General features: G+C 51.4%; 1 protein-coding gene across 1 annotated transcript in view; it reads right to left on the bottom strand.

Annotated features, from left to right (window-relative positions):
- The window catches only part of KLHL29 (kelch like family member 29), a 142,968-nt gene extending 119,671 nt beyond the window's left edge, over nt 1-23,297 (bottom strand). The window contains exon 1 of the mRNA XM_047069284.1: nt 23,013-23,297. Within this exon, the coding sequence (XP_046925240.1) occupies nt 23,013-23,297 (285 nt within the window). The remainder of the gene's footprint in view (nt 1-23,012) is intronic.
- Nucleotides 23,298-26,932: the final 3,635 nt, after the last annotated feature.

Raw genomic sequence — 26,932 nt, forward strand, 5'->3', positions numbered from 1 at the left:
CTGTCCCTTTGATCTTTCCAGGTCCTGCCAGGGAGCAGAGTGGGGACTCTGGCGGCCCGGGGCGGCTGCAGAGGAGGGGGGAGGGAACAGCTCTCCCGGTGGCTTCTATTTCCATGTAAGCAGGCGAGGGAACAGTGACTTTCTGCAGACTACGAGGCAAAATAATTGATTCTCCAAGTCCTACTCCATCAAAAGTGATTAGTGGGGGGCCCGAGGATTCCACCCCACCACACTAACCCCCTTTGTGAAAGGAGCATTGTTATATACACAAATCCCAACGAATGGCGCAGGCAAAAAGCAAAAATGTCTAAAAAAAGTAAATTGGCCTTTGCAAGAAAATAAGGAGGAAAAGAATAAAATGAACTCGTGGTTTTCTTGGTTTGAGAGCTTCTTCAGAGCTCCTAGACACATGGAGGGAACCACAGTACAAAATTGCTGCAATTTAACAGGGCATCTAATTAAAAGCAATGACACGAAGGCCCTTTTCTTCCTACTCTGGGTTTTGCTTCTTTCTGTGCCGGGTTCACAAGTGTGACAACTTGAGGACAAAGAGTTATGTCCCCAAACAATGAGAAGTAGCATATCAGCTACTGAATTACTGGTTTTTATGTCCTTCTGTCCGACAAATGTGGCTGAAGCTTTTTAAGTGCGTGCCGTTATGCTAGGGGCTGAGGTCACAGAGGGAAGAAGGCGCTGGCAGAGCGTTGGGGGGGGGGGCGGGGCAGGGAGGAAGAGTTCAGACAACTGAAATGCAGCCTGCCACATGCTCAGGCAGCAGGGCACGGCCTCTCCAGGAGGGGCCGATGACCCTCACCCTGGCCCTCCTTCTTCCCTCCACGTTGGCAAAGACAGCATTCCATGAGGGCACTCTATCACCCTTACTTTAAAAGAGTAACGCTTTCAGGGAGCAGGGCACGGGGAGTGACTATGGAGTGGGTCTGGGTTTCCTTTTAGGGTGATGAAAATGTTCTGGAACTGCGCAGTGATGATGGTTGAGAAACCTCGTGAGGGTACGAAAGGCCGCTGAGCTGTGCACTTGAAAATGGTGAATGTTGGGGCGCCTGGGTGGCTCAGTGGGTTAAGTGTCTGACTTCAGCTCAGGTCATAATCTCTCAGTTCACGAGTTCGGGCCCCGTGTTGGGCTGTGTGCCGACAGCTCGGAGCCTGCTTTAGATTCTATGTCTCCCCCCTCTCTCTCTCTGTTCCTTCCTCACTCTCACCCTGTCTCTCTCTCTTTCAAAAATAAATAAAAACATTAAAAAAAAAAAAAGAAAATGGTGAATTCTATGCTTACAGTTATGTTACCACGATTCTCAGAAAGTAGCATTTTCCGAGGTCATATTGAAAGTTAGCTCTGCTCACAACTTCAAGGGTTGCACAACAATCCCTGAGTCAGGGGCCGGGGGGGTATCGCTAGATGGTGAAGCCTGACCAGAGCTTGCTGCTCGGCCTCCTTCCGCTCAGTGTCGGCTCCCGGCTGGGCTTAAGCGTCGGAGACGAGAGGGGCCCGCCAGGCCACATCACAGCCACCCTCTGAAAGGCCACGGAGAACCGCTCCCAGCAGCATGTCCTCCAAGCTTTGCCTGGTCTACTTCTCAGCTCTCCTGTGGCAGGGCAATGACAGTGCTTTTCCTCCTCTCGAGAAGAGTCTGCTCTTCCCAGAAGAGGAGTCTCCTTCCTGCCATCCCTTGATGCCCTCCGACTGCACCCTTCTGTTTGCAGGTACGTGTGGGTCCCCTCCTCTTGGGGAGGAAGGTCACCTAGCAAAGGTCTGGGGAGGCCGCTGGGGGCAGGGAGGGAAGGGAGGAGGTAGAAATGGAGTCTTCCCAGATTTGGTAGAGACCCCGAGTGGATCCTCGCCTTGCATCTGAACGTAGCCACCAAGCATTAAACTCATCGTCTGTGTCCCACCGCCCCCCTCTCCTGTGACTGTGCAAATATTTAGCTTCACCTTCATGCAGCCGGCAGTCCATCTGTTAACACGCTGGCCAGACCAGGGCCTGGTGGCACGGAACTGACCCAGAAGTAGGTATAATCCTCTCTTCTAAATGTGCTTAATACCATCGATAATCTTGTCACATAAATCTCTCGGTTAGCAGTGAGCTTCAGCTATCACCACTAGACTCCAAGAATCTTTCAGTAATGGATTCCACCTCCTGTAATCTATCTCCTTTCCTATACCGATTTCAGCTGCCATGTTGCTCAGAGCTTGTGAGAACCACCCCGGCCTTTAAGGGCACTGTTTCCTGGGAGCAGTCTCCTGCAGGTGAGGCCAACCGAACACATCCATCATTTGTTTGGCCTTGTTGAGGGCCCCCTTGGAGTCTCTGTGCATCTACCCCACTTGCGTGGCAGTTCCTACTGTGGGGGGTCTAGTAGGTACCACGGTCTGAGCCTTCCACTTTATCTCCCTTGTTTGAAGCCAAGTGTCTACACCAAGTGGTGTTGCCCTGGACTTTCTCTGCTCCCCACAGTCATCCCCCAGTCTCTGTGCCCAAGGACTTGCTCCAGCACCGCCACCTTGGGGTTACAGTGTAGCCAAAGGCTTGGAAGGATGTGATTAGTTCAAACAGTTCATATATTTCTCCAAAGAAATTAAACCCAAGTTGTTAAATCACTTCTAAGACAGAAGTTACCAGCCTGTGGGAATGCAAGCTGGTGCAGCCACTCTGGAAAACAGTATGGAGGTTCCTCAGAAAACTAAAAATAGAACTACCCTATGACCCAGCAATTGCTCTACTAGGCATTTATCCAAGGGATACAAGTGTGTTGTTTCAAAGGGACACATGCACCCCCATGTTTAGAGCAGCACTATCAACAATAGCCAAAGTATGGAAAGAGCCCAAATGTCCATCGATGGATGAATGGATAAAGAAGATGTGGGATATATATACAATGGAGTATTACTCGGCAATCAAAAAAGTGAAATTTTGCCATTTGCAACTACGTGGGTGGAAATGGAGGGTATTATGCTAAGTGAAATTAGTCAGAGAAAGACAAAAATCCTATGACTTCACTCATATGCGGACTTTAAGAGACAAAACAGATGAACATAAGGGAAGGGAAACAAAAATGATATAAAACCAGGGAGGGGGACAAAACAGAAGAGACTCATAAATATGGAGAACAAACGGAGGGTTACTGGAGGGGTGGTGGGAGGGGGGATGGGCTAAAGGGGTAAGGGGCACTAAGGAATCTACTCCTGAGATCATTGTTGCACTATATGCTAAGCTGGATGTAAATTTAAAAAAAAAATAAAAAAGAAAATTAAAAAAGAAAAAGAAAAAAAAAAGAAGTTACCAGCCTGAATGCCCCTGGGCAGAGCCAATACTTCCTAAATGTAGATTCTCTGCTCCCAGAGTTTCTGCCGTTTTAATCCCCAAAGGGTAAATCTGGGAGGAGTGTGCCTTTCTCCAGGAGCACCATACACAGCTCTGCTTCCAATTCCTAAGTGGTTAAAGAATAAATATCCTCTGAGCAGCACCGACGCCTGCCCCAGGGTGGGCTTTGGGCTGCCAGCAACAGCTGGGTACACACTTGGGCTGCAAGCTAATTTCATACCCGGGTTCAGGGGAGCAGCTGGGGAGGAGACATTACACAGACCCACCCGGCCGACTGGAGCCGGCCTGGGGATCTCTTGTCTCCTGAAATAGGCTCGTAAGCCTTGGCTTCCACTCGGGTAGTTCTGTGTTGGTGGGTGTGTGGGTTTGTAGGAGTCTTGTCAGCACCACACTCACCTTGGAGCTCTTGTAAAATGGCCTGCCACCAATCATGCCACATGCCATCTTTGAAGGTGAGGTGTGGCCAAGGCCATGCTCCAGAACACTCTTCTCCTTTCATTTACAGTGACATAAAGAGGAGCAGAGATGGCAGCAAAGATAATTTCCCTCCGAATTAAAGTCAGCGAGAGGAGGGGAGCAGTTAGGGCTCAGAGCTTTTATTTGTCTTGCGTGGTTGTTGGATGCAAAGAATTTCCTTGATAGCTCTCTGCGGTTGATCAAGAGCCTTCTGCAAGAGGAATAACCGGCAGCATCTGTCCATTCCCATTTTCCGACTCCAGCCACAGAAGTCTCACCCTAAATTCATATGCCCGTGTCTCTGTCTGCAGACACCCAACACGTGTTAAGCGATGCACCAGGTCCCTCCCAGCGGTGAGACCGCTGCTGTAGGGTGGGAGAGAGACATGGGAGCACCTGGCTTCTCGCTTTACTTGCCCTCTGGAACTTTTCCAAATTGGAGTCCACACGTCCCAGGAAACAGGCATGTGGTCATTAGAAAGCTTGTGGAAACATTTTTTGACACGGAGGAGAAAGGTGTGACGGCATTTCATTTCAACTCAGCAGAGAGGTCAGCAGGCCATCCTGCTCCTGGATTAAATGCAAGAGCATCGAGATCGTCCTTTGAGAAAACCCAGCCCCACTCAGAAGGTCTTCTTTAAGGAGGTGCTAGGATGAGATACTTTCGTGGAGCGTGGTAGTTCCCAAGGACACCGCCACAAATTACCACAGACCGGGGGCTTAAATGACAGGAATTTGTTCTCTCTCAGTTCTGGAGGCCAGGAATCCAAAATCAAGGGGCCGGCAGGCCATGCTTTCTCTGAAGGCTCTAGGGAAGAGTCCTTTCTTAATCTCTGCCGCTTCTGGTGGCCACGGGTGGTCCTGGTTTGTGGCTGCGTCACTCTGATCTCTGTGTGTCAACCTTCCCTCTGCTTTCTCTTAAAAGGATCCTCCTTGTCATTGGACTGAGGGCCACTCTGATCCAGGAAGATCTCACCTTGAGAACTTTACCTTAGTTACATCTGCAAAGACCCTATTTCCAAACAAGGTCACATTTGGAGGTTCTGGGTGGACCTATATTTTGGGAGGGGGCACTATTTAACCCACTAAATGGAGTGTCCCTGAAATAAAATCCTGCCTGTCTAACCATGCTTTCTCATGGATTCACATGTTTTATTTTATTTTGTAAAAGTTTATTTATTTATTTTGAGAGAGCAGGAGTAGGGGAGGGGCAGAGAGAGAGGGAAAGAGGGAGAGAATCCCAAGCAGGTTCTGCACTGACAGCACAGAGCCCAGTGTGCGCCTTGAACCCACGAACTTCAAGATCATGACCTGAGTCGAAATCAAGAGTTGGACCCTTAACTGACTGAGCTTAACCCAGGCGCCCCATGGAGTCAAATGTTTTAAAGAAGAGATGGGTTTCTTTGGAGGAGGCCTGTCTTAAAAAAGATAGCTCAAATCTCTGCCTCGGAGGGCTGGAGGTGCCGGGAAATCTTAGCAAGTTAACAAATGATCGTAGTATGGGGTTGGGGCACAGAACCCAGACCTCCCAACCGTGTCCTCAGTCCACATTAGTGACCGGCAGCCTCAGAAGTCTCTGTGGGGCAGGGCAGCCTCTGGTAGCTGAGAAAGCAGCTGCCAGCCCCCCTCGAGCCCCCCGACACGCCACCCTGAATTGTAGGCACCTCTAGACCTTTCCACGCTCCACCCTGCACTATCCCTCCTGGCTCAGCGTTGGGGCTCAGCAATGTTAAATAACAATAATAATAATAACACATCTGAGTATGACGCTTTAATAGCCAATCTGTCATTTCCCTACTTTATTTCTGAGATTTTAAGAACTGTGCCCTTCCTGCACAAAACATCAGGGTGCATTTATATTAAAAATGAAACTAATTAAAATGTTTGAAAACCATAAACCACACCACCATAAAACAGCAGCAGCCCTATTTTTCCAGTCTAAAAAGATTTTTCTTCCTCGTTTGTGGCTTGTCCTGATGAGCCAGCTACTGTAGTTGGGAGGCACTGGAGGTGGGAGCTTGGGGGCCATGGTATTCACTTTGAGCGAGACCTCTGGTTTCCTGACTTGGGCGTGGCATCCGAAGGAAATGCAGGGGGGCAGCAAACTACCTTTAAGTTCATCAGAACTCAACCCATGTATTGAGTGCTTGTATCTTGGGAGAGTTTTTCAAAGGCTGAACTTGTAGGGTGCACTCCAGAACTTAGGTACAAACACACAGCCACAGTGCTGAGCGGGGTGTGTGTGGCTGCGTTGTGAGGTCCGCTGTCATTCGTCACAAACGGGGTGCCCAGGCGGGGAGGGTTATTCTCCGAGAGGGAAGCTGTGCTCACAGAAGGCCCTGCCGAACCGGCTGGGCCATCAGAACCTTCTCGGTAAACAAAATGTAGACATTTGCTGCATGAATAAATGAGAGAGCATCTGAGCGATGTGCAAAATGCTGGATGGGGTCACGAGGACTAGAAGGACACTAAAAGGCTGGTTGTTTCTACAGGCTGTGCCACAGACAAGAGGTGTCTCACAACCTCGGGGGATCATGGTAGAAACCAGTGAGATGTCATCGTCTAAACGGGCATACTTTGTATTTTTTCAGATGAGCATCCAGTTCTTTAAAAAAATCAGCCCCCAGGAATTTATCTATAAAACAAAATTCACGTTGCATATATTGTCGCCCACAACCCCAGGATTTTCTGAGCACTTCCTGTTTGCCCAGTGATGGGCTAGAGTTTTTACCTGGAGTCTCCCAAATTCATATATGAGTCCTGTACATAAGCAGTGGTGTGACAAGGTCAGATTTGCAGCGATGGGGAGAATGGGTGGGAGGGAGAGCAGATGTAGGGGGGAGATGGGCGGGGAGGCTGTCTGTGTCCTCTAGGTGAGATCTGATGGTGTCCTGAAGGTGGACCTGGTGGCAGCGACAGGGATGGGGAAGGAGAGGAGACTCCAGGTGGCTGTGCAACCGGGCAGGTGGGGGGCTGGCCCTGAGCCAGGCGTGCAGGAGAGGAGCAGGTCTGAGGCTGAGGACAGGGAGGTTAATTCTGGGCACTTTATATTTGAGGCTCCCAGGAGGTATCTCATGGCAGGCATCCGGGTAAAAGACTTGGGAGCGAGAAGCTTGGGCTTTGAAGTAAGAAAAGGCAGGGTTCAAATCCCACTTCTACTACATAGGATCTGGCATGCTGAGCAAACTCCCCAGGCTCCCTGGGACTCAGTTTCCTCATGTGCAAAATGGGGATAATTGTAGGCTTACTACACGGGGCTATTGTAAGAACTGAGACAAAACATGTAAAGCTCTTGGAGTGGTGCCTGGACCTCCACAAATGCTTTAAAAAGCAAACACAAAATAAAAGAAGTACAACAACACAACTATCACTATAAACACCAACAAACAGAATGTGGCTTGGAGCCCAGGGCTGTTCAAGACACCGGCTCTGGATTTGAGATCATCAAATAGAGGAGATGATGTTCGTTTCAAGGAGGCATTGTAATTGCTTTGCAAAATGCCTTACTTTGGGATCCTTTTAATCAGTGAGGAGCTACATGCATTTCAAATACATATTTAATGTCTTTGTGGGCTATTGACTCCGATCACTGAGATGCCACACAAAGAACAAGAAGCCATCACGGAACTTCTCTGAAATGAGAATATTTGACCATGAAAAGGGGAATGTGATTTTCAGAAGTGCACAGCTATTTTCTAAAATTTTTTAATGTTTATTTATTTTTCAGAGAGAGAGAGACAGAGAGAGAGAGAGAGAGAGAGAGAGAGGGAGAGAGAGAGAGAGGGAGAGAGAGAGACAGAGAGAGAGAGAGAGAGGGAGAGAGAGAGAGGGAGAGAGAGAGAGAGAGAGAGAGAGAGAGAGAGAGAGAGAGAGAGAGAACGAGCAGGGGAGGGTCAGAGAGAGAGGGAGACACAGAATCCAAAGTGGGCTGCAGGCTTTCAGCTGTCAGCACAGAACCTGATGCGGGGCTCAAACCCACAAACCATGAGATCATGACCTGAGCTGAAGTCAAATGCTTAACCGACTGAGCCACCCAGAGTGCACAGCTACTTTTTTTTTTTTTTTTAAGTAAAGCAAGTGATTTCCATGACTACACCGTTTTCTACCCACAATACAATTGGACGAGTCAACACTTATTTCCTAAGCACATAGCAGGCAAGTGTGAGGTTCTCCCAATATGAAGCCTGAGACAGGATCTTAGGTCTCAAGGACCCACATTCTGCAAGGAGGGAAACAGATACAGAGGAGAAGGCTGCACAATGAAGGCCATGTAATAATAGCAATAGATCATGCTTACAGAGCGTCTCCTAGACACCAGAAACTGCCGGAAGTGCTTTGGGATATTAATTTATTTAATCTCTCCCACAACCCAATTAATAGATAGTACTATTATCCCGTTTCATAGAGGAGGAAGCCAGGCTCTGAGAGGGGAAGTAACTTGCTAAAGGTCACATAGCTAGAAGGTAGAAGAGTCAGGATTTGAACTTGGCTGTTCAAACCTGGAGTCTGGGCTCCCAGTGCCGTCACTGTGCAGGCCAGGACGTATGCGAAGTACTTACATCTGATGTGTAGTGGGTTTCCCGAGCACGACTGATCACTGACTGTGGTTGGCCAACCAATGATCACTTTTGCCCTCCTCAAAACCACCAAACCTTTGGCCGTGACTGCTCCCTCACACTGCAGGCCCTTATCCCCCCTCTCCAGTCACCCCTGCCCCGCTTTCTGACCGGTCATATCTGAAATCATGAAACAACACCTCTACTGACCAGCTGCCTCAGAACCGTCCACAAGGTTGGCAGTGGTCACAGAATTTCTTCGGCCCCCGGAGTCCCCAGACAGGGCGGGGTCAGGTGTCGGGCCTTCTGAACAGTCCAGGCCAGAGCCTCGGGACGAGGGTTCACTGGCTCTGCCCATATCCACACGTGGGGCAAAGACTTGGAGCTTCCTCCCCTACTCTGTTCTGAGTCAAATTCTTGGCTTTGGCAACAAAACACAGAACTGGGTCCCAGCCAGGAAGCCCTATTTATCTTTCATAGGAACAGGAGACACCAGGGGTCTGAGGTAAAGGGGAGGCATGGCACCACAGCAGGTGATGGGCCCTTCAGGTGGCAGAGCAGGACCGAGAAGCCCTCTGGAGATGGGTGTTTCCAAACAAGGCTCATTCCATGACGCCTGAAGCTGTCGATGCCTGACCCGCTGCCTGAATGTGGGTGCACCGGTGCTCCAGACTTCGCCGCCAAGGGAACCAGAGGTGGGCGTGAGTGGTGGTGGCATGGCTGCTGCTGACTCAGTGATGCCACCAGAGCCCCCCTGCAAGGGACACAGACTGTCTGGACTTGGGAAGATTCTTCAAGAAACAACCTAGAGTCTAGTGCTGGAGGTGGCAGTTACTAATTTCTTCTGGGAGGAAGAACGTGTTTGGAAGCGTAATGCTCATCTTCCGGAAACGTTTGGACCTGCCAGGTGCAGACTTTCCCCCCAGCCGTGTGAGCTGTCGGATCAATGGGGCCCCATCAGCCTGGTGAGGGAACTGCTGGGATCTCAAAAATGGATAATCCCGAATTCTGAGCACCAGTTTCTTCCTCAATTATTTACAAGGAACACGATGTGATGCAATGGAACCCAATTCATAACGCCTTTTTAATGCCTTTCGAACACAATATTCCCTCCTAATCTAGCAGATGACAAGTTACCACCATTGAATTCCCATTAATATGAATTATGGGGACAATATATTTTGCCCAATATCCTCTCCTCAGCCTAATATCGTGGGGGAATAAAATCACACCCTCAGCAGATTCCTGATGTGGGAGGTGACGGCGGCACGGAGTCTGTCTGCTCCGCTCCCGGCCGGGGCGAGGCTCCCGATGGCGAGGCCTTGGAGCTCAGTCAGGGGCAGCCGCAGAGGCTCCGACCCTTCCTCCTCCATGGCCTTCTTCTCAGGATCCCGCTCCTCTTCGGCCCGCGGCAGGCCTGTGCCCCACGCTACGGCAGCATCGAGAGGAGGAAGCGAGCGTCCTCCCCTGCCTGGGGCCGGGGGGCGCGTGCCTGGGCACCGCGTCGCCTCACTGAGCCCTGAGGAGGACGCTCGTGGCACCTGCCTCGTACACTCACGGGACGCCGGGGGCTAGGGCAGGCAAAGTCACTCAGGGCCCTGGCTGGCTCACAGTGAGGACTCGGTAAGCCCTAGCGTTGGTGATGCTGACGGGGGTGGTGGTGGCAAGCCCCAGGACGTGGGTAGGGTCTCGGCTGGCAGGCGGTTCTAAGTCACTTCCTCAAATGGCCTCTGAGAGCACGGGGTTAGCGTGCACACCTGTGCCGGGGGGCGGGGGGGGGGCTCCACGTCTCTAGCCTGGAGAACCCTGGCTGCTGGTGAGATTTATAACTGCCACTGAGCACAGTCCAGAAGAGGCTTTACCCACAGCCCCGGCTCCTGGGGACGCCAGAGAAAATGAGCACACATGCGCCCACCAGTGGCTCCTGCGCCTGCCAGGAGCCCTCCCCATCAAGCGCCTGGCCTTCCCACTGTGCCTGGTAGGAACCTAGCCGTGGGGCTGCCCCAGAGCCCGCGGGGCTGCTGCAGATGGGAGAGGAGTTCGTGGCAGAGCTGAGCACCTTCCCGAGGCAGTCAGGCTGCCGCGTGCACCATGGTGGGCATCCCTCAGTGACACCAACCCCGCGACCCCCCAGGCAGCCCCTCCCCCACCCACTTCTTAGGACTTCCTCCTCACATACTCACCAAGCCCCTGCCGGTGTGCATTTGACCACTGTGCTGGCCACTGTGATAGGCAATCCTTTTTCTCTTTTATGGGAAATTACTTGGTGCCTCAGCTCTGCCTGAATTTACAGGGATATCTCCTCTCTCTTTTGACAGCGGGGCATTTATTTATTTTTAATTTCTTCTCATTGTAAAATACGTGTGATATGCAATTTGCCATTTTTACCATTTTTAAGTGTATGATTCAGTGGTGTTTGTTACATTCCCAATGCCTTACAGCCACGGCCACTGTTCATTTCCAAAACTTTTTAATCCCCCCCAACAGAAACCCTGTACCCATTCAGCAGTAGCACCCCACCTCGGCCCCTCCACTCAGCCCCTGGTGACCTCCAACCTACTTTCTGTCTCTGACCTCAGCACAGCCCAGGGAAGGGGCCTGCCTGGAGCCAGCTTACAGGTAAGGGAACTGCATCTCGAAACCTTGAGTGCCCCGCGTTGAGGTCACCCAGACAGTGACGTGTGGACACGGGCCTTGACCCCGGTCTCTTGACCCCAGCCTGCCCCCGCTAGTAACAAAACCCATAATAAATAGTCGCGTTTTCGTTCTCCTCTCTGTTCCGCTAGAGCAGTGCTGAGGTCACAGAGAAGACAGGGACAAGTCATGGCTGCTTCAAGCCCGTCTGACGTCAGGGGTCAGCCCACGATTCTCCGGTATCCCCTTCCCCAGCCCAGGTGGAAATCTACCAAGACGAAGGAGCTGACCCCTTTTACTTGGGTCTTGCCCTAAGCCCACCAGGGTCGTACCTGTGGGCAGTTGTGACGGCCTAGAATGCCCTCCTGGAACAGAACAAGCCAAAGTAGCCTGGAAGCAGCCAAAAAAAAGCTAAAGTAGACAGCAGCCGTGTACTGTGTCCCAGACCAAAACAAGAAACCCTGAGAAAGAGTCCTTGGCCTCAAGGCTCAACCATCCCCAATGTCCTGAAGCTGAGCAGAGTCTGACCGCACACATGGCTTGGATGGCAAGGAAAGGTCAGCTGACCAGAGAGAATTAAATGAACAGAACTGTGGCCGGGCCTCTAGGAGGTTTGGGGCTGGGCCACGAAATCCCACACGTGCTTTGGTCTTAGCATTGGTGGTTGTTTCAGATTGCTGAACAAAACTGTTCCAGTGGGGAGCCTGCAGCTATCTCTTCAGGAGACGTGGTGAACACCGGGGAAAGATGTTCACAGCAAGATGTTCAGCGAGCTGCTCATTCAACGAATCTCACCGAGCGTGGTTCTGGGCGCGGCCCATCCGGAGCTCCGTGCCCGGCTCTGCAGCTAGACTGCCCAGGGAGGGATGCAGCCCAGCCTGCTGAGTGAGCTCGGCCAATTCCCTCAGCCTTTCTTTCTCAACTCTAATGGTGGTAACAGCAGCTACCTCCGAGGACTTTACAAGTTAAGGTTGGGAAGGTGGTGAGAAGAGTGCCTGGAAGAAAATAATTACTCTGCGAGCACCTTAAATGAAATAACCAAATGTAAAAAGCTGCTGAGAATTACAGGCGAATGGTAACGAGTCCCAAGAAAATACTAATCAATGGAGAATAAGTACTAATGCTGAATACATGCTAATATTTGTGATCCTGTAAGACCAAACACTTAGGGAGACATGGGAAGGGGCACAGGACTCAGGGCAAAGGCCTTGATATGTTAAATCTGTCCTGCCATCCAGGCTTCATTATCTGGTCCCATCCACAAGCCCATGAAGGCTTCCTTCTGGCTCATGCGGGTCCTGTCTTCATCATCCACATCATGGGCATCCACCGAAATTACTCATTGTTTGAACGCTGATCTGCCCCTTTGTAGAGATGTCAAAGGCATTCATCCTCCGTCGACCCCAGCAATAGGGGCTAAATAAATGAGTAAAGAATTATATGCAAAATTCATTCATTCTGTCCTTACACATTTACTGAGAACCTCTATATGCTGGACATCATATCACGCCTATTCTATGGAGTTCACTGCCTAATAAAGATACAAATGCATAAGTGAATAAGTACATATAGTTTAGGCATTACATAAGGACATAAACAGAAGTGTTATGGGAACACGAGAAATAACAGCAATTGTTTTTCCATCCAGAGGTGGCAACATTTGGGCTGTCACTTGTTGGATGAACAGAAGTGTTTTCTGGGTGGGCAAGAGTGAGTGGCAAGTGCAAAGGCCCTGGGGCATGAGAATTCTTTATATGTCTGGGAATTGTGGCTGAAGTAGGTGGCAGGGGTGAACTCTCAAGTGACCCATGGTTCAGGCACTCAGTGTGTTGGTGGATTTCCCTCAGCCGGAAACACGGCCCCACGAAAACACAGGAGCGGGGCGATAGCAGTCTATGTCCCGGTGTTGGCATTTAGGGAAGCAATGAATAGCAGAACCCCTGTAGATAGCAGGGAGTGCTGGTATGAATGAATAACAGGTAGAGGGCACTCACAAAGGTCACTGCAGCTGTTTTTGGCAAGTCAATGTGCCAGGTGAGGTCTGGGAGATGGATGAAGACAACCATGCTGTCATCAGGGAGCCATCCGTGCAATGGAGGCAGTTGTGATTTGTTTATTTTTTATTCAGCTGTGAAATGTATTAGCTCACATATCAAGAAGCCCAGAGGTAGACAGCAATGCAACATTAGGGCCCTGGTTCCATATATCTGGAATTCTCTTGTGTTTTTCTATTCTGTCTATTCTATTTCTATCCCATGTTGGTTTCATCCTCAGGTCTGTAGCATGATGGTTCAAGGCATCATGTCCAGATATGGCAATAGAGAGGAAGAAAGATGGCCTTCTTCTTGCGACTCTTCTTTAGAAGGAAAAAAAACTTTCCCCAAAGCCTCTGGACAGTATTACTCTCATGTTCCATGGCTATAAGTGGGTCACATGACCCTTCCTAAACCCATGATGACCAGGGGGAAGGGGATCACCAACACCTGGCTTAGAACCATCACAATTCCAGTAGGGCCTAGGGTTCAATTTCCCCAAAGCATGAGAGGTGGTAGATACCTGACCAGAACTGAGGTTCTGGTAGGAAGGAAGAGGGAAAGAAAATGGACATCAGGTAGACAGCCAGCAACACCCTTACAGACCTCGAAGGTCGTTCTGACAGGCCTGGCGAGGTTCTCCACGTCCTGCGCTGGCACGATGACAGCTACCTGTTCACTTGCAGGCTTGGCCTTTCTACCTCCTTATTCCTCCCCCTATATCCTACCTTCCAGCCTTAGGGCCACTTCTAACCTGATGAAGGAATTCTTTAAGTAGCAGGTTAAGAATCTGAAATCATGTTCAGTGCCACTGTGGTGTGGAGTTGGGTTTCTTTTAACCTAGAAAAAGGCTACCCTGTGTTCAGAAGCTTTCTGTGCTGCCAGAGGAGCTCCCCCAAGGTAACCTCAAGGCAGATGCTGTTCTAGAATCGCAAAGAGGATCACAGAAGAGTTAGAGCTGGGGCCCGGTGCACCGGGCAGAGCTGGGTCCATCTTCTCTTGACTAGAGACAGAGGCCTCAGCATGGGAGTCCCCTGGTCTACACCTGACAGCCAGCTGGAAGCAGACTGGCCTAGGATGGCTGTCCATGAAGCTGGCCTCATGAGTCTGTCCTTCTATTTCAGCTTACCCTCAGTCATTTAAATCCGGGTTTTTAAAATAAAGAGGTCAACTCCAAAAGGATGAGTGATTGGGATCCTTTCAACTCTCCTTGGTTCCTCAAGACCAGCCTCTTGGCCATGGGGAGTCCCTTGGGCTTTGATTCCTCCCCACTCCAGGTGTGAGGGACTCCCTCTAGCACCCCTGCTCTGTCTGGGCAGGTGAGGAGCTTTACTTTCTGACAGCCCAAGGAGTGGCCTATGGGGAAGCCCTTGTGGCTTCTAAGGGTGAAAGAGGATAGGAGTAGGGGGTAGGGACAGCAAGCTTAACCAAAATGCCTTGGCTCAAAAGTAGGTCTAATGACACTTCTCCGAAGAAGACATCCAGATGGCTAACTGACACATGAAAAAATGCTCAACATCACTCATCATCAGGGAAATACAAATCAAAACCACAATGAGATACCACCTCACACCTGTCAGAATGGCTAACATTAACAACTCAGGCAACAACAGATATTGGCGAGGATGTGGAGAAAGAGGGTTTCTTTTGCACTGCTGGTGGGAATGCAAACTGCTGCAGCCACTCTGGAAAACTGTATGGAGGTTCCTCAAAAAATTGAAAATAGAACTACTCTGCAACCCAGCAATTGCACTACTAGGTATTTATCCAAGGGATACAGGTGTGCTGTTTCAAAGGGGCACATGCACCCCAATGTTTATAGCAGCACTATCGATGATAGCCAAAGTATGGAAAGAGCCCAAATGTCCAACAATGGATGAATGGATAAAGATGTGGTATATATATATACACACACACACACACACACACACACACACACTGGAGTATTACTCAGCAATCAAAAAGGATGAAATCTTGCCATTTGCAACCATGTGGATGGGACTGGAGGGTATTATGCTAAGTGAAATAGAGGAAGACAAATGTCATATGATTTCACTCATATGAGAAATTTAAGAAACAGAACAGTTAGAACACAAGGGAAGGGAAGCAAAAATAATATAAAAACAGGGAGGCAGGCAAAACATAAGAGACTCTTAAATATGGAGAACAGAGGGTTACTGGAGGGGTGGTGGGAGGGGTAAGGGGCTAAATGGGTAAGAGGCATTAAGGAATCTACTCCTGAAATCATTGTTGCACTATATGCTAAGTTGGATGTAAATTAAACAAATAAAATAAAAATAAATAAAAAAAATAAAGCACAAATCATAAATGTAAAAAAAAAAAAAAGAAGTATATCTAATGAGAACCCCATGTGGGTACTAAAGAGTGTTTTCCTTAAGGGACCATGGCAGCCAGCAGCCAGGAGTTTAAGTCCAGGCAGGGAGGTGCTGACCACTGGCCCTCTGCTATCAGTGTGCACCTTGTCCGGCCCCAAGGACTTCTCTCGTGGTGCCACAGGGTCCGATGTGTTCATCCATCTCCAGTAAGAGGCAGGAGAGAGGAGGCTGGGACCACAGGGCTCCCACCCCGTCAACACATGTGCCAGCAGCCTCTGAATGTATGCTGATGCTCTGCTGAGTGCGTAGGGCCCTTATTTTCCAGAGGAAAATGAGGTTTCTTGCCTACGGGTTCTACAGAGGCAAATTCAGGATGCAAATGAACATGACTAGTGGAGACGGTAGCCAGACAAGCACAGAGTTCTCCTGAGCCTTCATTTCAGGGCAGCGAACGGGGCGCTGAAACTGATTGATAATCTGTCACGTTACATCAGTTTAGCTCTGCGGGGACTTTGCAGTGACTCTTCTCGATGGCATTATGCTTTGGGAGGGCTCAAGCCAATTTGGTGGCCTGTGTCATGGAAGTGAGTAACATGGGGACAGGGTCAGTCTGGGTTTGGAGAAAATCCTCCTGCCTGAAATTGAACGAGAGCTTCAGATGCTGATGGGGAAGAAATGATACCAAGGGGTGTTGAGCTCTCCTTTTTATGTTTATTTCCCCGAGTTATTTTTAGCATTGCAGACAGTTCCCAGTTAACAAATGGGTTGGGTTCTGAAAGTTCATTTGTAATTTGGCTGTTTAGATTTTGGAACATACTTTCCCTATAAAAAACAATGTTATAAACGGTGATGAGACTCCCAGGCTAGTTCTCCAAAGCCTATTTAACCCATAATGTAGCTAAAATACTGTCCTTTTGCTATGAAAAAAAATGTTTAATTGCAACATGAGTAATTAAGTAAAACAGGGAAAACCATTAAAAGTGAATAAGGAGTAGATTTATGTTCATCTTGAATGACGCTGTTCGCAGAAAACCTAATTTAATTTAAGAAGAGGCCTTTCCAAGGGCTTTTTGGGAAATTGCATGGGATTTAGCCTATTAGGGAGAAAGAGCCGTGGGGCTGTCCAATTTTCGGCTCCTGAACATTTGCACCACATAACTGGCTCCCTTTCCTGATTTCAGGCTCGTCAGAAAGTCTTCTGTTGAGAATCTGTTTCCCATGCGGATTCTCACAGAGAGAAATTCACTGGTCAAAACCCATGAAGGTGGTCTCCTTGGGGTGGTTTTTTAACATTCTTAGTCACAGGTCAGCCTCTATCCGTGAGAATATCCTGGGAACGGCTGTGCCCCAGTCCCACCAACTTTGGGGCAGTGACGGGATCACGTGAGGGCCAAGTCCCGGCCAGCCATGGATTCTTAAGGTAAATGCACCCTGTGAGGTTCCCTGGCGGCCAGCTGCCCCTCCTTCTCTCTGGCGACACAATCCTTGTTGGGCCCTTCTTTCAGACCTCACTAGGCAGCTCTTGGTGTGGATGGGATGTGTGTAGCCCCAGTGTGTTTACGTTATGCAGGTCCCATATTGATTTCCTGCACCAGGCCACGTAGAGGAGAGTAACAGATTGACCTGTCCTTTCTGCCTAAGGCATGTGAGCCGTGGCTTTAAGCAAGTGTGCTGGAAAGCCTGGAGGTATGTTGCAGAAATGACCACAAATGCTTCCCATCCTTGCATGTCTGGCCCTTTACAACGTGGTGCTATCGAGAGCCAGGGTCTCTCTGCCCACTCCTGGAATCTGGCTTGGCCGTGAGACTTCTTGCGCTAGCGGGATTTCAGCAACCGTGCCTCAAGCAGAGCTTACAAAAGCCCTCGTGCACGGAGTCTTGCCCCCTTGCTGCTCTTGGAAGCCTGAGTCCACCACGTGGACAAGCCCCAGCTAGCTGGATAGAGGATGGCAGGCCACACGGAGGGGGACTGAGACTCCCTGGCTGACGGGCTGCGAAGCACAGATGTGTGGGTGAGGCCAACCCCAACCAGCCGCCCTGAGCCAACCTGCAGCTGACCGCATACAAATGAGAGAGTCGGCCCAGACCAGAACGGACAGCCAGCTCACAGAACTGTGAAGGTTTAAGCCACCAAGTTTTTGAATGATTGTTCTGTAGCAAAAGCTAACCTAGGTGGTTTACCCCTTACATATGCGGAAGAATGCAGAGTGTTCTCCCTTCTTTTTTGCCCCTTTAGTCACAAATTTGAGTTCAAGCCACTCTGGTCCGCCCTCCCTGGACTGTAGGTTTTGAAATGGATGCTTTGGAAATCAGGGCATTTTTCAACTGTAGACATTTCATGACTGACAGATGGGTTTGAAGTCAATGAAGATACAATCCAAACCGTGGCGGCACCTCAAAGTGCAGGCAAAACCCATCAGCTCGGCACGAACATGCACAAGCTGCCTCACGACGCGTGATCAGTGCCTGATAATTTATCACAAGGGAAATCACAAATTCTCATTCACGGAGCAAGAACAGGCTTCTGGATAAAATCACGCACAGTCTGGAAATTCACCACAAAGGGGACTGGAGGGATTCTCCCAACCAGTGTGAATACAAGAGTAGAGGGTGGTCTGCTTCTCATTCTGTAACTGCGCAAAAGCGTCCTTATCCATTTGTGGACACCGGAGCCACACGAGGGGAGGGGCCCGCCAGGCAGGGCTTTGAGGTCATTCACATGATTCCCCACAGAAATCCCAGATCATCTCCCCCACGCAGGGCATCTCTCCAGAGAGTTTAGAGGGTACGAGGAAGACGCTGTTGCCGGGGCTGTCTCTCTGATGACATATATCCACCCTAAAAGTGGTGGCTCATAAATGTAAAAAATCTGGGTGTTTGGCGCTCAGAGGATGGAGCCTACAGACCTCACGGCCCCTTTCGGTTTTCCTCAGGCCTCTGACACAGGCTAAGTCTCTCTCTTCCCAGCCCAGATTTATTTTCAAGGGCTTAGCTCCACAGAACGATGGGAATGTTTCAGCACGAGTGCTCCTGACCACAAGGAAAAAAAGCCCCCAACACATTTCACAGGCATCAGCCAGGATTCTGCAAGGTCCGTTCTTTCAAGAACGAAATTGCATTTTATGAAGCCGTCCCTTTTCTGTTTCATCTGTCAGGCAGGTTTGCTGAGAATAATTTAAATTTCATGCAGCAGCAACTGCAGGACAGTGGAGTTTCCTTTCTGCCCCACGAACAGGCCTGGCCCGGGAGTCATGGTCCAGCTTCTCAGCTCCGCCTTCGGGCCCCCGCCGCAGGGGGCTTGACCGCCCTGCAGTCCAGAGTGGCAGCGGTGGGCCAGGAACAGGGCTGTCCAAGCTCTCGGTGACCTCATGCCGCCACAGTCAGGGGGAGGGGACGGTCCAGAGAGGGTCCTGCCAGCACCAACTGCCCGGGAGCCGGGTTTACCCGAACAGGACGGATACTTGTCTGACCCAATCTCTGATTTAGCTTTTCAAAATGACTTAACCAATCCCCACACCATCTTTGCAAGGAAGATCCTATGATTGTTCCCATTTTATAGACAAAGAAACTGAGGTTCAGAGACATACTCATCTCCTGAGAGGCAGAGGTCAGATTCAAACCCAGTTCTGCCATGGTTCGACAGCTTGAAGCCCTCACTAGCTGTACGATGGAGAGTCGACAAAATCTTCGGGCTAAGTTTTCCTACCTAACCCAAAAAGTAAATATGCCCATTTTCTTGCACATTGGTATCTGCTGTCGAGGAGGTGGATGGAGGGATGGGAAAAGTTACCGTAACAATGCCACAGTAACGGTTACCATGGAGAACGCGCTGTGCCAGGCGGCCTGGGGAAAGGAGACAGCCCAGGTGGTCCATTTCTCACTCACTGGGGGCCCTTGGCAAGTCTTGTTTTCTCTGAGCCTCATTCTTCTGACAGGCAAAATAGAGAGGCCGGAGGGCACGGTCACTACGTTCCTCTGAGGCTCTAGGGACTTGCGGGCGTGTGTGTGTGTGTGTGTGTGTGTGTGTGTGTGTGTGTGTGTCTGTGTGCGTGTCATTTGGTCATGCCCTCCCCTACCTCAATGGCCCGGAATATGTGCTTGTCCAACCGGCCTTTCATCAAAGACCAGCTAGAAATCCTCAGGCCACAGAAAAACGAAGAAACATAAAACTCAACTCAGGCCTAAGGCAGAGGTGACAGAAAGAATTGTCATCACCTCACTAACCAGCCCCAGGGCACACAGCTAGCTGTCCCTACCCTGGGGAGCAGGGACGGTCCCCCCATGGCCTGGAAGATGCAGTCCTAGCACTGAGAGTGAGAGGGTGAGCAGGCCCACGGGACTAGGGGCAAGAGAGGGGACAGGCCGTCTCTGCTTCGGTGGCGATGGCATCGGATGCCGGTGGTGGCCCACAGCCCCCAGAGAGATGTGACACCTGCTCCATGCCCAGACTGGGGGGATGCTAAGGCCTGGCAGCACTGACACTTGTCCCTGAGAGTCACCTTGGGGGCCTTTCCCTGAGTCCTTGGGTGTGACCCTGGCCCGCTCGTGGTGCCAGACCCTTCACTGAGGAAGGCATGCCGGTATGTTCAAGCAGCCATCACCACACTCCAGGGCAGCAGGAACACAGGGCACTGCGCCTGGCTTCCATGCAGCCCCCTCCCTCAGCCACCTTCCATCAGAGTAGGGTCTTGGCCCTGGGTACACACCGGGCTTTCCTTGGAGGAAGGGGTCCCATGGCACTCCACTGTCAGGCTTACCGGGCAATGCCAGCTTCAGGGTTAGTTTGGGGCCCACTAGATGTCCTCCCTCTAGCTCTTCTTGCTGCCGTGTCCCCTTGGTCATGTCATGCCTCCATGTCACAGATTGGTGTGAACGGTAACCACTCAGAAACACAAGGTGCTTTCCCCGCCTGTGTGGGGCCTACCTCCTGTTTCTTAACTGAAGACCTACTTTTTTCTCTTGGTGAGGTTAGAAATGATCCCTCTTCCTTCCAGGGGCATGTCCTTGTCCCCTAGGCTTTATCTGGGTGATAGTGACAACGGCGGCTGTGGTAACAACCCCTATACAAGACTTACCACGTACCACTCTGTTCTGTTCTGAGCACTTTATATGTATTTTAACTCACACGATCTTCACAACTCTGGCAGGCAGGTAACACTACTTGTTCCCATTTTATAGGAGCAAGGCACAGAGAGGTTAAGTAACTCGTTCAGGGTTGCTCAGCTAACAAGAGATAGGGCAGAATTCAAACCTGGGCACCCTGGCTCCCCAGTCTGTCTTTATCCACAACACTAAGCTGTCTCTGCCAATAACCTCAATGGGAGAGACATTCTCGGGTCACTCAGTCACAGTGTCCAGGCCACAGACTTGTCATATCCTGACCTATGTGTTTGCCGAGGGCAAGTGCTAGCCCTTGGCTACTCAGTAAAGATGCAGCTTGCTGACCAGGGAAACCACAGATACCCCAGTTTGGGCCTGCCTGTCAGTTGATGTGGTGCTGGCATGGGGTTAGACAAATAGGCAGGGAGACAGGCGTCTGGGGGGGGCGGGTAGCAGCTTGGCCAGATGGCAGAGAGGCACCGCCATGGCCCAAATTCAGTGACAGCATTCTGGATAGAAGCTGCCACTGGCTGCTGTCTTCCATTTCTGCTGCACACCCCATTCTCCTGAGCATCTCGAAAAGTCCCGGATGTAAGCAGGTACCTTTGTTTGACCGGACAAGCCCTTGCAGGTCTGGAGCAGGGCTGGAGATGGTAACAGAGGGGACATGTGCCAAGGAGCTGGCTGTCCCACGGGCATGAACTTTTGGCTCCATCCCCTATCAATGCAATGCTCCCCAGCTCCCCCAGTTGCTGTTTTCCATCAGAGGCTGGGTTCCTCTCCTCCCATGTGCTGTGGTTTGGGGCCCTGCCAGTCAGGGATGGTGAATATCAAGCTGTTTGGGAGCAAAGCAGGAGCTGTGTGGGCGGGGCAGCCCTGTGTGAGAGGCCCTCACCACTGAGTCCCCTCCAGCTCCCTTGCCTGGAGGGCCAACCCCCTGCCTCTGGTGCAGCCTGACAGCATCCATAAAAAGGCCTCCATCCAGAGAGGGCAGAAATCGTCAAGCGGGCTCCCAGGTCCAGCTTCTCTCTCCCGACCCGGAGCCCCCAGCGGTCAGCTCCAGAAGCTGCCATTGTCCAGATGGCCAACAGCTGGCCTTCTGAGTGGCCGCCAGATGTGGCTGGCGGGGCAGCCGACTGGCTCCACCGGGCAGAGGTCGCTGCATTGGGGAAGTTCTGGGGGCTGGTGCCCAGGGGACGAATGCGTTTGGCTGGTCTGGGGGCGTCGTGCCCAAATAACTCTCCATCTCCTCTCCTGCATCCAACATTCCTTCCCTCCCCATCTCAGTGGGGAGGTGTTTTCATAACAGGAAAATAAAATCAATAAGGCACTGCAGCAAGATGTCAGTGTGCTCCGAGCTGGCCTCCAATAGCTCCATTGTCTCGGGCCTCCGCTGGGCTCTGGGCCGGCAGCGCTCAGTTATTAATGGGAAGCAGGGCTGAAAGGGAGTTTTGAAAATCACAGAGACAAAGGCACAGCACACCTGGAGTGCAGCTTTCCAACGCCACGGCCACCTCACAATGGCTGCGCCGGGCCTCCCCCGCCTTTAACTTCTCCCGCAACTTTTATGAAAGCAGGGAAGAAAACACTAGACACACACACACACACACACACACACACACACACACACACATGCACGCACGCACGCACGCACACGCTGGCTCCTGGGAGGCGGCTGTGAATGGCTGGCCGAGGCAAAGGCGGCCTGCAGAGCCCCTGATCCTCCGAGGAAGCAGGATGGCCATAAACAGGCTTCCTGCCACCGGTGCGGGTCCTGGTCCCTGGAAGGTCCTGGCACCTGAGGGGCTCTGAGCAGCGTGAGGGGGACCAGCTCAGCCTGAAGCCAGGCATGAGACTTGGTGACATTTTCATTTCAGTATCTCAGTCAGTAATGCAGCCTGGTTTCTGCGGTCATTCCCAAGGCTGGAGCCACCTCCAGAAGAGAGGGAATGGCCTGGAGATGATGCCCCTGAAGCTGACTGCTGGGGCCCAAGGCCTGGGCCCCAACGAAGGTCCAGCCTCGGACCAGCTCTCACAGACTTGGTGTATCTCAGTATCCCCAACCATCAGGTGGGGACAAAAGTAGCGATCCACAGGGTTATCTGAGGCTTGGAAGGCACGGTGGACAGGACAATTCTCAGCAGAGTAGTTACCAAGTAGTAGATTTATGACTGTTTATGCCTTACTGCTGGTGACTACCTTCTTGCAAACCTAAGTCACTGGTGCCCCCGGAGCGGGGGGACTTGCATGGTCTAAAGTCACCTATTTAGGGAATCTTTATTGCCAACTTGGAGTTCGCTGTCCCTACACAAATTAAAAAGCACTTTGTCAACATGGCATAAGACAACAAATGGCCTCAGCACCTGCTTGTCTTACAAGTTAGTCACAGAGAGAGACTTTACGGCAAACAAAATCATGTGAGCTTTCACTTGAACCGTCGGCCGGCCCAGCCCCAGGGACGCCAATGCCCTGGAGAAGGTAGTGACTGGTGCACAGACCTTCAGGGGAAGCCACGACCCTCTGCTCGGCTCCTGCTCGGAGGGGACGCCGGGCTTACCTTGGTGGTGACGGCGGAGGCAGAGCTGGCCACGAGGCTGGTGATGGCCTCACCGCTGCCGGTAGTGCAGGGAGCCGGGGCGGTGGCGGGCGTGGGCAGCCGGGACGGCACCACGGGCAGCGGCAAGAGGCCGGGCCGGGCGCTGAGGCTACTGGCTGAGCCGCCACCGGCCCCCGCGGTGGCGCTGCAGATGCTGGTGGTCCCATGCGTACCGTTGGCGCTCCACTCTCGGCGGTCCCAGCCCACGCGGTAATCTCGTTCGAAGCGGCTGTGGTGCCGGGACATCTTGCTGGGCCGTGGCTGCTCCTCACAGGGGAACAGAGGCCGGACCTGCTGGCACAGAGCGGAGAGGAGGGCGGTTTAGTCACACAGCAGCCCGGCCGGGACGCCGTCAGCATCGAGGAAGCACCTGCTCTGTGCGCAAAAAAGGGCTTTCCAACGACAGCTCATTTCCTATTCACAGCAAGCCCACAACGCATGGATCGCTAGCCCCACGTCACAGAGGGGGGAACAAAGGATTTGTCCAGGATCACGTGGCAAAAGTGTAGTAGACAAGATTTGAACCCAGTGTCAGTTTAGAGTAATGCTTTTTGATTCAGGGGCACCCGGGGGGCTCAGATGGTTGAGCGTCCGATGTCGGCTCAGGTCATGATCTCGTGGTTCGTGGGTTCGAGCCCCGCGTCAGGTTCTGCGCTGACAGCTCGGAGCCTGGAGCCTGCTTCAGATTCTGTGTCTCCCTCTCTCTCTGCCCTGCTCTTGCTCACTCTCTTTCTTTCTCTCTCTCTCAAAAATAAATAAGCATTAACACAAAATTTAGAGAAATGCTTTTTGTTCTGCAGTGTCATACTCCCCCAGAGCAACGTGTGTGTGCTCATCTGAATTATGGTTGGGATTTTATCCCACCATCCCCACCATGAAAACAAGGTCCCGTGGACTCCTCAGGCAGGCCACGCTTCCCCCAACCCTATGATGGGGAGAGCGGCCACACCTGTAGGCTCACTTCACAGTGGACAAGGCCCTTTCCATAAACCTCATATTATCCTCCCTGGAGCCCGTGAGCCAGCCGGGCATGGCTCATCCCCAGTGTATGGATCAGGGAGCTGGTTGAGAATAAGTGACTCCCTTGAGGTCAGAGGAAGGGAGGAGGTGGCCAGGATCTCTGGCCTTCGGACTGTAGCTCCATGTAGGGCTCTAGTCTGGAAAGGGGTGAAGCCCTGGGGTGTTCAGAGTTCTTTATAACCCTATGATTTAGTTGCTGGCACTAGAGACCCCAGTGCTCCCTGTGAAGCAGACATCCCCCCGGCGACTTTCGTGGCTATCTGAACGGCAGGCCCTCAGTGTTGTCATGGAGACCTAGACACCCGGGATGCTTGCAGGGCCCCCTGCAGTGTGAGAACTGGGTTTTGCTCAGAATTACAGTGAGTTGCCTGGTTCCTTGACCGGCCCGGACCCGCTGTTACCCTCAGTCACCAAGGATGGAAAGATACCGGGGAGGCTGACTCGGCCAGAGAGGTGGCAGCAAGGCTGAGGCAGAGGGGAGAGGTGACGGCAGAGTCAGGGCACAGGTGGCGGCCTGGGGAGGGCGGGTGTCTGCCTTGCACATCACATCCTCAGCTCCGGTCACTGCTCAGGTGTGGTTTGGCCTGCTCTGCAACCACTTCCTGTCTGGGGTGTGAGCTCCTGGGGGTCAGGGAGAGCTCCCGGCTCATTTTCCTATCCTGCAAATCCAGCTGGGTCATGGTGGGGGGCTCTGGAGTGACTGGCTAGTGGATGGACTGGCTGCCCTATTTTAAAAATTTGTACCTGACTCTACTGTGGTCCTTGCACAGCAGGTCTAGTTGCCAGCTTCTAGTGCCACAGAGCCAGAGCCCCGGCCCAACCCTCGTGACCTGCTACCTTTGTTCTGCTTGGGTGGTTGGGGGCCCCTGGCAGCCACTGTGCCCTCCCTGGGCACCGTGCCCTCTGCCAGACACAAGGGGCACACCGAAGCAGAGCTGACCTTGACCTCCTAAAACAGACATGGGGCTCATTGTTGTTTATTTTATCGTTATGCTTCATGGCTTACCTGCTGCCACCACATTACTGTTTCACCTATCCAATATTACATAATAAAAAATGATTCATAAAAATGAATCCCCCTTTGACCACCCCCTCACAGACTACTCTTAAGAGAGTTGTTTAAATAGCTCTCATCACTTTTCTCCCTCCTGCCCACACTGTGACCTGTTCTGATGCGGCTTTTGCTCTGGCCAGTCCTTGGGAGTTGTTCTCACCGAGGTCATGAGTGACCTGTGTGTTCAATCCCACGGGACACTCACACCTTGTCTCTCTCAACCCCTCTCACATTTGGCACGGCTGATCTCTCTCTCCCTCCTTCTAGAAACCTCTTCTCTGTGGCTTCCAAGGCATCATCATGCTCTCTCCTTGTTTTCCTCTTACGTCTCTGCTATTCCTTAGTAGTCTCCTTGGCAAGCTCCTGTTTCTCGGCTCATTCTTGGGGGTCCCCATTTCCCCCACATCTTGTCCCACCCTACACACTCTCCCTGGACAATCTCGTCAACTGTCATCTCTTTCCTGATGACCCTCAAGGCTACATTTCCAGCTCCCTGTCCGTCCTAAGTGCCATAACTACTGTTCTAGAGTCTGAAGTATACCAGTACATGGTTGCCCCACAGGTACCTCAACACCGTAGGTCCCAGAATTAACTCATTGTTCTTCTGCCCACTCATTCTCAGGGATTCCCTCTCACAGGGAAAGCCACCCCATTTCCCCATGTCCATCCACATGTTCAACAGTGAGGTCTTTGATTCTATGACCCCTGCTGCTTCTCAAATCTGCCCCCTCTCCCTCTGCACATCCACCACCGACTCACAAAGATTATCTCCACCAGTGTCCCTGTTCTGGTCTTGCCCTTCTTACCCATTCTCCACCCAACTGCCCATGTGGTTTTTTTAAGGCACAAATCTGATCACCATACTTTACTCTGCTGCTTTAAATCCTATCCTTCAGAATAACGTCCAGACCTCTCAGCATGGCCCAGGAGACACCTGAGGATTCCAGCGTCACCATTCACCTTCCCACCCCAGAGGCGATGCCCCACTGGTTTCTGAAGGCATCAGCTCTCTCTCTGCTTGGGGTCCGAGTCAATGTTGCTCCTTTGCCAGGAATGGATTCCCACTCTTCCCATGGCCAAGCCCCACATGTCTGTTGGGACTCAGTTCAGGCTCTGGTTCTTCTAGGAGGCTGCCTTGACCCACCTCCTCCAGATCAGGCAAGAAGTCCTCTTCTAGCCCCACCCCGGGTACCTGGTGCCCACCCCATTCCCAGCATCAACGGCTGTGGTATATTTGCTACCTTGAGAACAGTCCCAGGTCTATTGTCTTTGTAATCCTTGCACCTAACACAATGTCTGGCATAGAAGGGTATTCAGTACACATTTGCTAAATGAACAAACAAATGCTTATTTTTTCTTAATCGCTTAATGTTTCCAGAACAGATGAATGCATTTGTGTGAAGGTGAGAAGCTCAGACACAAAAAACTTGAGTCTTCTGACTGGAAATTCCATGCAGGTATCAGGGTAAGGAAATGTCCTATCTCCCGGGTAAGTCAGACCTGAAGCCTCTGAGGATGGCTCAGAAGGAGAACAGAACCTCTGCATGTCCAGGGTTAGCCAGGCCCCACAGCTTAGACTCTTGTTTCCCAACATTCACCTGCAAGGCTCCTCCGAATTATCAGCACCTCAGGGCCACGATTTCCCTAGGTTGGATCATAAGTGTGGCAGAGATGATGTTGCAAAGCTCACCACACCGTGTCTTCTCTCCGACCACCCAGGAAGACCTCCCCATGCCTCCCTTGCAGTTAAGTTGGGAATCCCACGTCTGAATTCAGGCAGATAGAATGAGAGGGGAGGTGATGGAGA

This window comes from Lynx rufus, unplaced genomic scaffold (assembly GCF_022079265.1).
Source record: "Lynx rufus isolate CCGP_SWC_20201006 ecotype Redwood Valley unplaced genomic scaffold, mLynRuf1.p SCAF_8, whole genome shotgun sequence".
Lineage (NCBI taxonomy): Eukaryota > Metazoa > Chordata > Mammalia > Carnivora > Felidae > Lynx > Lynx rufus.